The sequence below is a fragment of the Camelus ferus genome, chromosome 11 (assembly GCF_009834535.1).
Source record: "Camelus ferus isolate YT-003-E chromosome 11, BCGSAC_Cfer_1.0, whole genome shotgun sequence".
In the NCBI taxonomy this organism is placed as follows: Eukaryota; Metazoa; Chordata; class Mammalia; order Artiodactyla; family Camelidae; genus Camelus; species Camelus ferus.
This window is the reverse complement of record NC_045706.1, coordinates 41,520,643-41,535,782: the sequence shown is the minus strand read 5'-3', so window position 1 is coordinate 41,535,782 and position 15,140 is coordinate 41,520,643. Positions and strand designations below refer to the sequence as shown.

Genomic DNA, 15,140 nt, shown 5'->3' with positions numbered 1-15,140 from the left:
GCAGTCTGGGAGACAGACCTTCAGACTCTCCTTCATCCTGTGACTATTTTTAGGATACTACACTCTTCTATGATTCACAAATTCTATTAAAACTTGGAGAAAAATTAAAAAGCATTAAGACAAGAAACACTACCAGGTTCCAGCTATACCCAGGAGCATATTCTTTTTCTCTGGTGCAGTGACCTGAGCTGGTTATGAGGGCACATGCATTTAAAGCATGATAACCAACCCAGAATAATTATTCACAAACCCAGTGATCATAAGTTAACACAACCACGAAATGGAGAATTAAACTGCTCCCTCATCCTCACATTCTGCAAGGGGAATTTGGGTTAGACCTTCCTGAAGAGATCCATTTTAAGGAATGACATTGTCAAGGCAGGTTTTCAGGCTATGCCTTAATGAAGGAGTGGGGGTGTTCTTGGCATATGTCAGCATTGGTGGGAAAACACTCTGCACAACCACGAAGTCCCAGGACAGGAAGCGAGTGATGGGCAGAACCAGCCCTGCTGGCTGAGACCACTGGCAGAGGTTCTTCAGATTTTAAGATGTGAATAAGAACATTTATATTCACCTGAGATTGCAAGCAGCATTTTCCTCCTGGCACCAAAAGTCGTAATTCCCAGCTCCTTCAGATCCTGATCTGTGAGAGTGAGGAATGTCTGAAGATCAATCTGTGGGTGAAAAAGTAATCTATAATCAATATATTAAGTACTTATTTTCTTCCTCCTTATAGGTTCAACTCATTATTACACTTGTTTATTCATTATGCTCTGCTTACTTCCAGAAAAGAATGGTGGTGTCACAAACCTCAGGGACAAGAGTTAAGTAACAGAGGTGGTAAAATGAAGGCAGTAATTCTAGCCAAAGACAGTCTAAGCCAATGATTTACTGCACCTGAGATATAAACTTAGGTCTTAGCATCCTGGCACTCAGGGCAAAAAGGAAAACACAAATTACACGGTTTTTGTGAACTGGTGAAAGGAGGAACACTTATCTGTTCAAGCGAGAAAATATTTCTTAGTTTTGGATTCTGACTTGGTTAAATGTCTCCCCATTAAAAAAAAAATAGCACCATAAGTGGTATCTTCCATTATAGTCTACATAAGAGTCACAGCAGAATTCACCAACTACCTCAGACCCGTGACACACTTGGCTCAGCCCAGCAGACGATCTCTGAAAGTGGCATATATGAAGTATTTCCAGGAACAGTGTAACTGTACAACCTGGCATCAGCAACAAAGTGTGGAAGGAAGCAGCCCAAGAGTCTCACCTTCCTTTGGAGACTGTCTGGAAGAACAGAAAGGCAACAGGCTCTGAAGCCAGAGAGACTTGGGCTCAGACGCTGTGCCACTATGCGTTGTAGGCGCTTAGGGTTGACAAGACCATACCTCACAGGGTTGTAGTGGACATTAAACATGATCTTAGATACAATGCAGTGCACTCACCAAAGGGGTAAAAGAGCTGGCAGCTATGGTTAGTAACAATGCATATAGACAGATCATCTGTGAAAGCTGCTAAATAAATCTTCATCCTGCTTAAAATAAATCTCAGAAGGTTGCTTAATGGGGGATTCTTGTTAAGTCATATCTGAATATTAGAAAATATCCTCCATGAAGGCAACAGTACCAAATTTCAACACACCTGCAAATAGTAAGATATACTTTTTACTCAAATTATATGGAAATTAATTTGCAATTTTCTGTTTTGATTTGGAAGGTACATCCAGATCTTGAGAAACCTTTTTATTTATCATTTATAACAGGTCTAGAGATGTTTTTTAGAAATTCTGGTCAAGGAAGATTATTTCAGGGATCCTCGAACTCTTCTTAAAGGTCCAGAGAATAAATATTTTAGGCTTAGTGGGTCATATGGTCTCTGGTTCACCTACTCAACTCTGCTGGTTTAGCTCAAAAGCAAACAGGCAATATGTAAATGAGTTGGTATGGCTGTGTCCCAGTAAAACTTCATTTACAAAATGAGGCACTGGGTCTGCAGGCTGTAATTCGCTGACCCCTGCTCCCGTTAATATTAGATAAGCCATCCTGGCTTTATATTATGTTTTCTTTCTTTTTGAAGTAACTAGATAAGCAGTAACTATGGTCAATTTATTTCTGTGCTTCTTCAAATAGGAAATAAATACATATATCAAAAACAAACCCAGAATATCATTGAATAACATCTAATCACTTACTTCTAAAACCTTCTATACATGAACAAATTAAAATACCTCTGCCCTTGAGCTTCTCAGCCACCTATATCTAACCAGCAAGACTAAGTAAATGCAGTTCTTTAATGTACTGATGATGAAAGTATTATTATTCAACTTAGAAAAACCCTCAGTTAAATGAACACTCATTTAGACGTGGGGAAAAGAAAACAAAATCATTATTATCCTGAAGTCCAAAATATCCATTTTTTGAGTGTTAAAAAAGTTCAGCAATTAAACTTGATAAGTTATTGAACCATGGGCATGACATTAGATTTATGATATAAAGTGCCTAATGAAAATCTTAGATTCTTTATTGACTGCTGCATGCCTGGGGATTACTGACATAATCAGATGTTCTCTAGCATGAAATAAAGCCAACTGGCATGAAACGTGGACCATGTCAGGATTTGAAAAACAGACAGATTTAGAGAACTGTTCTCACTTCCTGTTGCCGTGGATTAGCTGTGCCCTGGTGTTATGACTAGATCAGATGACGAGAAAGAATCATGCTTAGGAGCTTTTTTCTTTATGCCAGTGCTGCATGGCCACGGCTGATCAGTTTGACCAAAATCCATGGTAAGGATGTTTCAGGAGACATCTTAGTTCTGTCTCAGTTGAGGTAAAAGCCAAACAGTAAATTAATGAATAAGTTAACATGTATAAAAAGCGCATTATATTCTGTGAGAACAGACTTCAGTAACATGAAAACAACCATAGTTATTTCAGATGCTATTATTACTTTTTAGTGCCACAAATGAAGATATAGCAACAGATGAAACAGGAAAATCATATTAAATATAGACTTGCTGCTGACCTTAGGGAAGCCGTGAATCAAAAGTTCCTACGAATCAATATACTCCTTAGGTCTTTTAGTTTTGAAACTGGTGAAGGATGGCTATATGTGTTTTTGCAAACACAATTTCCTGTTTCTGCTATCCTGTTTACCAGCTGCACTAAATAAATAAGAAATGAGAGGGCGATTTTTCTCAGCAGCAAAACCAAGCTGTGAGACTTGCATAAATGCTCGGTGAAAGCACAGTCATCTTAGGTCAGCGAGTGGTTCCATTCTGCAAGTCGTCATACACACAACCAAAACAAAGGTGCCTGGGAAAATAAACACATAATGACTGACCTCTTGCTGCTGGAAGACGTCTGTGTATTTGCCCAGGCCCAGTTTGCTGAAGAGCTCAGGGAGGTCAGAGCCTTTGAAAGAGCTGTTCAGGTTACAGCCGTTGCTTCCTGTCAGCGAGGAAATGCAGTCCATGTAATTGCTGCTGCTCAGATAGTGTTCCGCTGAAAAGGAAAGGAGAGGCAGGCTTGAAGCACAAATGCCCAGAGAGAACGTGGTTTAATTAAAAGTTTTAATCACTCAAATATTCCAGAGTCATTGTTTTGGGCTGAATAGAGCAGTAGCTGCAGCAATACAGCCATCCTTTACTGAAGCATTGGCTTTTCATTAAGGAAATGCTGGTTATTGCTTTCAGGGAGGCTCTTGCCATTTAAAAGGTTACACTTGGGGGGCAGCAATTCAGCAACAGTGCCTCTGTAGTTCATAATCATTCTTCATATTCTCCCCAGGCATTCTGAAACATTTGCTCTTTCTAATTGATTTGATGTGAATTAAATGAGGAACTGGAAGGAGGACCCCTAGGGCACAATAAAGGTATGGAAAATTACAGGAAGTCCAGGCTCCTTTTGGATGCAGGATGGCCCTCCGTAGCCATCTACAGAATCAAGCAGAGCTGTGCAGCCATTCCTACCTGACCGACAACCGACTGTCACCACTGTGGGGATTCTATCCTCTTACACCAGACGCAGCTTCAGGAGGGATTCCCAGACTGATGGGGACAGAAGACACTCACCAAGCTAATCAGATCCATCTACTCTCCTCTGGGATCCGTGCATTCACCAAATCTAAGAATCTTGTTCTGCACTGCACCGGGTGCCACTAATTACTTTCTGTCATTGTTTTCATCTCCCATTTGAAAGTCCTATGTATATCTCAGGTGGAAGAAGTTTCTTGATAAGGTTTCTCTTTTAAAAATAGATGTTTCATCTCTTGTGGGAAGAATGTGTAGAGAAAAGGATCCAGGACCAAGCCCTGAGGCCCTGAGCCCTGGAACATTCCACCAATCGAAGGTAAGGCCCCAAAGTCACCAAAATAGACCGAGGAGGAATGAATGACCAGTGAGGTCCTGGTTCAAGTGTGACACGCACTGGAGTGGCCACTGACTTGACAACATGGACTTCACTGGCAGGCTGGCCACATAGTTTACTGTCCAAATGATAGGTTACTTTGAGAAAAAAAAAAAAAAAAGACAGAGTTACTGAGAATTATAGTGGGACACCTGATGAAACAGGGATGCCCAGAGAAAACCTAGACATTGGTAAAGGTGTCAGGAAAAATTATCTAAAACTTTGTTGTTCAATACAGTAGCCACTGGCCATATGTGGCTATTGAGCACTTGAAATGTGCCAGTGGGAATTAAAATGTTTCCGTAAGTGTAAAATACAACACACCATATTTTAAAGACTTACCACAAAAAATAAAGTATATGTCTTTACATTGATTACATGTTTAAATGATAATATTTTACATATATTGGGTGAAGCAAGTACATCAGTAAAAGCTGAAAAAATGTTTTAAAATATTTTTATCTGACAAATATTTATAATGATACACCATTTTTTTTTTTACATTTCTTTTTATCTTTACTTACAGTGTCTATAGTCTCTTTTAAATCCGCTAGGCTCTTAAAACATCTGACAAAAGCCAAAGAACAGTTCTTCTTTAATCAATCTTTTATCTTAACCCCAATTCTGAACTTCAGTGCAGCTAAGTTGCATAGTCAATTTTAATTATCCGTTGTTAAGTGAAGGGAAAGGAGATAAAGACAGAGGAGAGATGCACAGAGCTAATTTATGTTGGAATGTGAAACGGAGATCATTTCACCCTGAGATCTGCCCCTGGCACCAGCCAGCCTCTTAGCTCCATCCCCTGTGGGCGATGGAGGACCTAGCCCAGGACTCAAGGAGGCCTCTAGGTACCACGGACAGCATACTTGGGAATGAAAGAGTTGGCCATGCTTTCTTATTCAGACTTGGCCGACACCACGACCGGCCTTTTCCAATCTGAGACTCTTGATTGATGGTAACAACTGGCTGTTACTGAGTGTTTACTGTGCTCATTTAGATTGCCTTTCTTCAAGTATTCTTCAAATACTCCAAGCTATATGTTTCAGGCTTTCAAAATTGCCAGAAACCCTTAAAAAAAAAAAAAAGGCATTGGGGCATACCTGGTGATTACTGTGTCAATTCATGTCTGTTTATGGAGACTTATGGGTGCTGTTACAGACACAACCACGAGACTCATGCTCAGTCTTAATATTTGTTCAAAGCCTATGCTTTAAACTTTTTCTCCTGTTGATGTCATTTAGCTACATCTTGTCAGTTTGAAAAATCCTGTTCTTCACCTTTGGTAGCTGGGCAGACTTTCTTCTATTGTCCAAGATACTAATTTGACCACATTCTGTTCAACTCCTTTACATCCCTGCCTTTTCCTCATAATTTCGATGTTCATGTGTGCACGACTCATTCACACATTCATTCCACACACATTTACTGAGCACCTATGAGGTGTCAGACCCCATTAGACATCTGGGAGGAAAAAACAAATTAAGAAATAAGGCACAGCCTACTATTAGTGGCATTATAAATTAGAGCAGACACTATGGAAGACAGTATGGAGGCTCCTCAAAGAATTAAAAATAGAACTGCCATTTCAAGCAATTTCACTTCTGGGTATTTATCCAAAGAAAGCAGAAACACTAATTCAAAAGACTATATGTACCCCTGTGTTTACTGCAGCATTATTTGCAATAGTTAAGATACGGCAGCAACTTGTGTCCATCAACAGACAACTGGATTCAAGAAAAGGTGCTCTGTGTGCGTCTGTGTATACACATACATACATACAATGGATTACTCAGTCATAAAGAAAATAAAGTCTTGCCATTTGCAATAACATAGATGATCTAGAGGGTATTTCATTAAGTGAAATAAGTCAGAGAAAGACAAATACTATGTGAGCTCACTTAAATGAGGAATCCAAAAAAACAAAACAAAACTAAATGAAAACAGACTCATGTAAATACAGAGAACAAAGGGGTGGTTGCCAGAGGGGAGGTGGGGGCGGTGAAACAGATGAAGGTGATTAAGAGGTACAAACCTCCAGCTATAAAATAAGTAAACCACAGGGATGTAATATACAGCACAAGGAATATGGTCAGTAATACTGTAATAACTGTATAGGAATAAATGATTTCTAGACTGATGGTAGCAATCATTTCATAATGCCTGCAAATGTCAAATCACTATCAGAACACCTGAAACTAACATAATATTGTATGTCAACTATACTTCAATTAAAAAAAATAAGGCAGAAAGAATGCTTGGCTCATGGACACTAAATAATTGCTTACAGATTGAATACAGTCCCTGGCTCATGGAGCTCAAATTCTATAGAAAGAGAGAGATACGTAAGTAATTGTGCTTCAATACGACAAATGTGAGAGTGAAAACATATACAAAATGCAGTGAAAGCAGAGAACCACGTGGCCTGCTTCCCTGGAAAAATAGGGAAGGCTTCTCAGAGGCTTCTGTGAGTAATCCGAAACACTTGAAGGCATGGAGTCCAGAGTTTATACTTGAACATCACCCTAAACCAAATAAACAAATTCCAAGCTGGTTACATCTAAAAGTATGACTAAAAGTCAAAGCTCACTTGATTTGTTCTGTTTGCGCTTGGGGCTGCCAATAGAAGCTGCAAATTCACTATGCCTTGTGGGTCCTATTCCATTTCTGTCTCTCCAGTTATCAGATTCGCTTCCACTTCCCAGGTGCTCACGACTGTTGGACCTCGAGAGGGACATCGACGAGCCCTGCAAACAATCAAAGCCAGAAAAGGAAATGTTTAAAATGGTAGGTCTCCTGGGGTAGGAAGAGAAAGGAATCCACTTTGGACCACTACCGTTAATTTTGATTGCTAGCCCCTGCAGTTACCCACGGATGCTGATTCTCAAGAGGCTGCAATAACCGTCTGTAGCCTTTGTCCTCCAGTCACCAAGGACACTTGGTAATACGCACGGTGAGGTGTTCTTCCTTCATTATGAGGGAGCAGATTATGAGGGTGCCCAGAGGAGTTCTGAGAGCCCCAGCATAAAGATTCACTCCTAAAGACCTGGAAGAGTGGGTACTAAGACTCCTGTTTTGGGGAACCACAAGGCAAATCTTCCAGCTGGTAGAGTGGAGCTTCTCTGCCTTGTATCACGTAAGAAGGACGAATGGGGAAGAGGTGTAGCTACGCCCAGTGCTTTGACAGGAATTGAGCACCCAGGCTCTCAGAGTGGGAGGTGGAGAGGGAGCTGGCATTTCTTCTGTATCCAGGTAAGTATATGATCTCCCAGCAAATTACAAATACTTGGGAAAATTTTCCTTTAATTCCTCCAAATCTAAATAGAAATAGTAATTTAAAAGATCTCAAAATCCGCACTGAACTTGCATTTATTCATTCTTTATTCATTTTTAAAATCACTGTATTATAGGCACCTTACTTTGTACTCTATCTAGAGTATTAAGAGTCGGGGTTCTCTGACTCTAAAAGTTTTATGTTTACTGGCTAATTCCAACAGAATCTTTTACTAAGGAATGGTAATTACTACAAGCATTAATGAGATCATTATGCATTATTTCTATATATTTTAAAACTTCTGCATCTAAACTCTTTGAATATAAAAAAACCACTCATCTAAGCTGTAAGCTGACTTAATGCACACAGCTGTATCAGACCTGGCTAAACACGGTGTTTTCTAAAAACATTACGTCAAACACAATCTTGTAATATTTAATAGTTTGCTATCTACTAACTAAAGTATCAAAAGAGCAGCTCACCTCCACTCTTAGGTTTGTAAAACTTAAAATAATCAGACAACCTCATCACTCTTAGTGCTGGGCAAATTAAAAAAACTTTTGATTCCCAATGCAGGTTTTTATTTGCTCCAGAGAATATGGAACCGTTCCTAATGGTTTTAACAGATGAGTGGCAAAAAGAAAAGGAAAATCCCAAACCTTCTGTAGTTCTGTTAATGCGACAGAAATACTGCAGGTCAAAGCAGCCTTTTGTTTGCCCTTTGGTGTCCCAGTCTATCAACAAGTGGATAAGATCATATTTTTGAGTCTTGAAGAAAACAAAAATAAGCCTCAAGCTATCTGCTTCTTATCTAAAGGAGCTCGTTGGAAAAGGCTAATTTCTCAAAACTGCCTTAAAACTGGAAATAGTTGCTCAAATCTAGTTTCTCAGTCATCTGAACAAGGTGTTCACAGTATCAATTTCTTGCCTTAAGCAAGCTTCCTAGAGCAGGAAGCTCCTGTACCTTGATCCCCCGCACACCCACCAGGACCTACTGGCTAAACGTGCTGCTCCAGATCAGCATCTACTCCCGTCCGTTAAGAATAAGGAAAGAGAATGTTTCTAGCTACCCTCTAATTTGAAAATATTAGTGCTACAAGCAGAGATGTGGTCAATCTTTCAAAAAAACTTTTTTAAGTTCTCTCCACTTTTCCCCAGGTCCTTCTCAACCCCATCCCGTCCCCATGTCCTAACCCAGAGAAGCAATCCTCACTAATTGCCCAGTTTTAATCCCTCTGAGCTGTGACAGAAACAAGGGAAAGGCATGCAGCTGCAGAGAGGAACTGCTGCAGAATATCAGATCATGCTACCAGGGCCCTTCCACCCCATTTCAGTGGACTTGAGATGCCCGAGGGAAAGTTCAAGTCCTGCACACCAGGACGGATCTAGAACACCATTCCCAAAGAGAGTGTGATTCTCTCTCCATCAGCAGTGTTTAAAGGGGCCAGGATAAAAGCAGGTTACACGGTGGATACCCTGCCCTAATCTAGCTCGTCACATCTTCTCCCCCACCTTCAGTGTGAGTGGGCTGTTAGATGTTAGCCAGGAAGGCGGGACAGACTGGCCCAAAGCACGAAAAGCCACAGGAGGGGGTTCAGCCACTGTGTCAGGACCCTGCACACTACTGCCCACAGGAAGCAGTCTACTGTCCTTGGACAAGTGCTGGGGCAGAAGAGTCCGGTTCTGACATCATTTCTGTGTCATCCCTCTTGGTGTTACAGCCCTGTAGGGTAGTGTTTCTAGAAGGGTGCCTCAACTGGATCACACCAGGCTTTTGCTGAAAATGCAGGTTACTGGTTTGTGCTGGCTCCCTAACTGATGAATGGGATCCTGGGGGGAGAGTGCATTTTTATCACGTTCTCCAAGTGATTCTTACATCTGTTAAGGTATGGCAACATGGTTCTAGAACATTTACCTAGCACCTTTGCTATGTATCCTCTTGAGTTAAACCATTAGGCAGAGGAGTATAAGAAATTTTGCAAAATGAATTCAGGTTCTTTCTCTGACACCTACCACCATGACCTCAAGTAAGGCACTTAACCCATCTGGGCTGCTTTCCCTCTGGGAGCTTACAGGAATCAAATAAGCTTATGGATGAAAATGTACCTAATAAACCACAAAGAAATAAATGAATGTGATTTAAGATAATTATTACTAGTACTTTATATATGTTCATATACTGCTCTAAGTTATTCCTTTAAATATAAGAAACATACCTAGTTTGAATGTGCAGAAATACTCCCAGCATCAGCATTCACAGACATGATCACATCTTTCATCGGGCTCTTGGTTTCCTTCAGAGTGAAGTTCTTGAGTGGAAATAACAGTAGCCTATTTTTCAGTAAACATCACTGAGAACTTCCTACACACCATGCTACATACTGGGTGCTCTCTCCCTTGTCATCCTCGAAACAAGTCCAATGAGAAAACTGGGCTCAGAAGAGTAGAGTCACTCACCGGGGCTGTACAACTGGCGGTGGTGGCTGTCAGACCCCTCGGTCCCTGCACTTGACCACTACGCTGTTAGAATGCTCACCATTCAACCTGCCTTGCTGTTGGTCTTTGAGAACCAAATTAGCATTTCTAAAGTGGAGTATTTCCTCTCTGAAACTACAAAAACTCAATCAGCCATCTCTAATACTCTACTCTGCCAATGACAAAGGTAAGTGGAGTGGACGACTGTAGGCGCACCAGTGGAAGCCTAAGAATTAGCACAGCGGTTTTAAGGTTTCTGCCCACAAAAGGAAATGCTTATTTCCTCTCAGAACTTTAACAGCAGAAAGAGGCGTGTACCTCCTAGAGCCTCAAATTTTTCATAATGGTTCCGACATTCCAGCTGCTGACAGTAACTTCAATCTTTAAATACAGCCTGCCAGGTTGCTACTGTAAGTCTGACCATGAAATTCACAGGAGACTGTTCTTTTTGTATTGCAATAGCATTTTCTTTTTCACTTACTCAAAGGGACAAAGAAAAAAATTGCATGTTTGTTTTCGCCTTTCATTGACATTCTAATTTATTACAAAGAAAATGGGTGGAGAAAAGCAGGTCAGTCTCTAAATGCTAGTCATTAGGCTAACAATTATGATAAACTCTGAACCAGTATCTCTTTTTCAGCCTACAGTGTTGTGGTTGAACACGGCGATTCTTGGATAAATCATTCTCATCCACATTTGGGTTTACGCGGTCTCCCCAGTACCACGTGTGTACGTGCGTTCTGACTCCATCGTCACTTAGAAAAGGCTCAGAGCCACAGTCTGACACTCTCCTATTGAAAGGCCCTTGCTGAGTGAGTCATGTAGAGCCGGACCCAGAAGCCTGGGACTCGGGATCCCTTCTCCATATGCTGAGGATGCTAGCTTCCCAGTCCCCCGCGAGCAGTGCAGCTGGCGTCTGGGAAACATAACACTCTGGAGCTCTTGTTTGTGATACTTCCTGCTGTGTTCCTGGCACATGTGAACACACTGAATTTTTAACTCATATCTGAGAACTTGTTTTTCTTGAGTATTTGCCTTTTCCCCCTATGGTGGGCTTGCTAGTGATACATCTGTCCTTTGCTTAATCTCAGCCCTGCTGTATCACTTACGACACTCTCCCCCGTAACAAAAACACATTTATCCACATTTACATCTCCTTCTCAGCTGGTCAACAACTTACAGAAGACATATAAAAGATTGCAATTAGATTGTATCAATTTCACAGCAATATACTTACAGAAATAGAAATTTTTAAAAAATCACCATGAATGGCTTGCCTTATGTAAATACAGAATGAGAGGGGAAGAGATGATTGTTCTCTTTTCGCTGAAGAGAACAGACAGGAAGAATGGGTAGGGCATGACGCTACAAACCTCAAAAGTGGTTGTCATTGTGGGCTTATAGGACACATGGTTGGCCCTCCTCAGCTCCTTGATAGTTTCAGCTGGCATGGATTTAGAAAACCCGAGGCCACTCCAGGTATTTGTGGGTGTTCTGACCTCTGTCACCACTGGTTTCTTTAACATTGCTTTGGGAAACAGAACATAAAATAAATGTTTGGTATTTTAAATGTATTTCTTAAATGAAATATTGATGAGTATTGTTTTTTTGATACATGTAAAGAAATTATTATCACTGAATATTATTTCTTAACACAGAATGCCTTAAAATATCTTAACAAATGAAACATTTTATACAAAGTAATGGTAAATTTTTAAATGATACATATTTCTTAATTGATCTAATGCTAATAATCTATTCCACCTCAACAAAATTTGTGCAACATGAACCTAAACATTCTGGGTTTCTTTTTATAAATGGAGGTTCAATTTCACAGTTCAACATAAATATTGAAAAACCTTTTTATGTGTCTGTTGAAAAAAAAATCAAAGTATAGATCATTAACATATCACATACCTTTGGTTGCTAATAGCTTCTTTTGTTCATAGTCAAATGCCTGAAAATCAGAGAAAGTATCTTTATTGCCAGTCTATCTTAATGTCTTCCCCATGATTAGGGAACAAAGATTTTGACTACAGCCCATGAATCTGCCAGGGACACATGCTAATGTGACAGTAATCCAGACTGTCTGATAAACTTGAACATCCTTTCAAAACTAATTAACTAGAATAATAAATTATTACTTCTGACTTTGTCATGACAGTGATAAGAGTTAGAAATTTTCCTTCAAAAGGAAAAAAAAATCCTATTTACTATGAATATTTAACACACCAGGACCAACATATGCTAAAGTATAGGGCACAGCCTAATGATAGTTATGCTACATTTCAAAACAATGCATTATCAAAACGCTTTCAGGTTCTCTGTCAGCCTCCTTTGTTTCTCCAAGTCCCCTCTTCATTTAGGTAAAGCATGGCCTAAGGTGGCATGATGTCAAGACAACCCAGGAGATTATTTAGCCTAATCAGCATTGTCTTTGCTGTTGAAATGACACAAATGGTAAATGTCTAGCTTTTAAAACACATTAAAATTAAACCTAAATTTAAAAAAATTAACCTAAAGAAAAAAATAAAACCTAGTTATCTTTTGTTGCATAGGACTAGGATGACACCATTTGTTCTTCCCGTTCACACTGAAAGAGTGGCTGTGACAGTCAGGGCTATGTAGGGACCAAGGTAGGTTGTTTTGAAGAAAGCAGACCAGATACAATAGCTACATCTCAAATGCTAACGCAGTGTTCTCAACTACCCAATTTAGAAACTACCTTAGACTCAATTCAAGAATGTCTCAAGGGTCTACCAGGAGGGTCAAGAACCAGTTGGCAAGAGCTCTTTGGACCTTCCTCCCAGGAGGACTATGCCATCATATGTAGGGTGTCCATATAATTTATGGTCTGAAACAGGGCACTTCTGAGAGTAAACCGTGCTACAAATGATTGGTCCAAAATCATAAAAAGTAAACGGGCTGATCCCGACAAACCAGAAAGAACATGCCAGTAAACTGGGAAGGTCAGATTTTTAGATAACACGGTTTGATGTTTTTTGAAATCGTAGGTCAAAAACGGCTCCAGGAGTTAAAATCAGCTTTTCATGACTAATGTGTAAGGGCAAGTTGTGGGGAGATTCTAAATTCACTTGTTCAATAAATATTTATCGAGTGCCTTTTGGTTAAAGGGACTGTGCTGCACTTTGTGGAAGAAGACAACAATGAACTGAATAATCTATAGCCTCGAAGCATGTAGAGTCTTAGCAGGAATGGGTGAAAGAAATCACTGCAAAATAAATTAGAAAGTGAGAAACATGTGAAAAGAGAGCTGGAGATACAGAACTCCAAGAACAATCAGGAGACAGAGATCATTTCTAGCTGAAGGAATCAGGGAAGTCTTCCATCTTCCTCCCTGTCAATGCTCAGTGACTATCATTGATTTCTTAGTGATTTTTTAAGAGTCAGCTCTTCACTAATGGCATAAATACATCTATTTAAGTTGAAACACTATCACCAAGAATATTCATATCCATCCTAAAAGAAAGGACCATGAAAATGGTTCACTGTAGGCTTAAGCCTGATGGAAAAGATGAAAATCACAAAATGCACAAAAACCATAAAGGGATCACAAAGGGATTTGATACTTCTTAGATTATAAGAGAATTTTAATTTATATTAACTGAAAATAAACCCACCAGAGAAAATGTAATAAATGTCTTTTTTTAACTTTGTACTTTATAAAGGCCATGGCTTTTATAAAAACATTCGTCTAAAAACTCATGAAAATGTTCAGATGCAAAGGATTTAAAAAACAGACAAGTAGGATTGTACTGTAGTGTTCACTGGCATTATAGAAGTACAATTTAGTTCCATGAATTAATTTCTTGGATATACCTGTGACAGTGTCTTTGTTTGCAGGATATTGTGAAAAGTTTTCCCTTTTTTGGAGGTGGAGGATAAGGATGATAAATCCCTTAATAAAGTAGGTAAGTCTACCCAGTGATTCCGATACTAAAAAGTTTATAGGCATCTCTAAAAGCACAAAATCCTTATTTTTCATATTGCAATCGATATAAAGATCAGAATTCTGAATTTCATGATCAATAGTCTGCTTTGAGTACTTAACCTAGTATTTTGAAAATGGATACAGAGAAAATCCTGGCAGAAGAAAGTGTAAAATAATCATAAAAATCTGTGAACCAACATAATCATCAATCATATTTAGCATCTACTTTTGGAAAACTAAAGCCTCACATTAGTTATTTTTATAATGACTAAGGACACCAAACAAAGTTATTATCTCCATTTCACAGACAGAAGGATATTACATCTATTTATCCAAGACTATGACTATGACATGAGGCAATAATGCTGAGAAATAACAGCTCTCACATTCATCTAAATTCTTTTTAACAGATGAAAAGTGTCATTTGCATAAGACATAGTGATATAGACCATTTTATGTCATCTTTAATACTATATTTTAAAGAATTCTCACTTAAACTAAATCCTGCACTTCATTTTTAATGTTTATACCAAAACCAATTCCTAACTAGTGCATATAAAGTTAAATTTAATTTTGGCCAGCATGCAGAAGGAAAACTTAACTTCTGTTCTACTGCTTAAGACTCACTGAACTCCCTGTTCCCTCACCCACGCACCCTACATTTGGATGACTTACCCATTTCTTTTTATTTTTATCATTACCTGCATATTGACATATGATGGCCGTGGGGCCAGGCGGGCCCTTTCATTGTTTTGCTGGGCGGCTGCAGCCCTCTCTGCAGCACGCTCACTCCCTGGAGCCTTCTTGTCAGCCAGAGGGCTTTCTGCTGCACTCAGTTCAGGATCTGAGAGCAACCTGTCAGTGCTGCTGTGAAAGAGAGTTTGGAATTGAATGCTCCACTGTTCCATACAAATGGACCCAATGTTTCTAGGTGCCACATTTACTATGTACTTTTACCGCTGTCAACCATTTACAGGTATTACCTCATTTAATCCTCACGGCACTACTATGAGGAAGGCAGTATTACCATCCCT

At 39.5% G+C, this 15,140-nt stretch overlaps 2 protein-coding genes across 7 annotated transcripts in view; one reads left to right on the top strand and one right to left on the bottom strand.

Moving 5' to 3' along the window:
- The window catches only part of FAM13C (family with sequence similarity 13 member C), a 536,869-nt gene extending 525,712 nt beyond the window's left edge, over positions 1 to 11,157 (top strand). Inside the window, exons 18-20 of one of the 2 annotated variants that reach the window (XM_032491443.1) lie at positions 4,260 to 4,351; positions 7,111 to 7,192; positions 10,795 to 11,157. The gene's annotated coding sequence lies outside the window, so the exon portion shown is untranslated. Of the gene's footprint in view, positions 1 to 4,259; positions 4,352 to 7,084; positions 7,193 to 10,794 lie in introns of both variants that reach the window. The other variant, XM_032491444.1, reaches the window with a different exon arrangement.
- Positions 1 to 15,140, bottom strand: part of BICC1 (BicC family RNA binding protein 1) — a 251,650-nt gene that overhangs the window by 7,408 nt on the left and 229,102 nt on the right. For 4 of the 5 annotated variants that reach the window (XM_006190993.3, XM_014564592.2, XM_032491441.1 and 1 more), the window contains 6 exons: positions 14,808 to 14,973; positions 12,072 to 12,111; positions 11,528 to 11,682; positions 6,996 to 7,152; positions 3,345 to 3,505; positions 575 to 674 (listed from right to left, as the gene is read on the bottom strand). In XM_006190993.3, coding sequence (XP_006191055.2) covers positions 575 to 674; positions 3,345 to 3,505; positions 6,996 to 7,152; positions 11,528 to 11,682; positions 12,072 to 12,111; positions 14,808 to 14,973 — 779 coding nt within the window. The remainder of the gene's footprint in view (positions 1 to 574; positions 675 to 3,344; positions 3,506 to 6,995; positions 7,153 to 11,527; positions 11,683 to 12,071; positions 12,112 to 14,807; positions 14,974 to 15,140) is intronic. The other variant, XM_032491440.1, reaches the window with a different exon arrangement.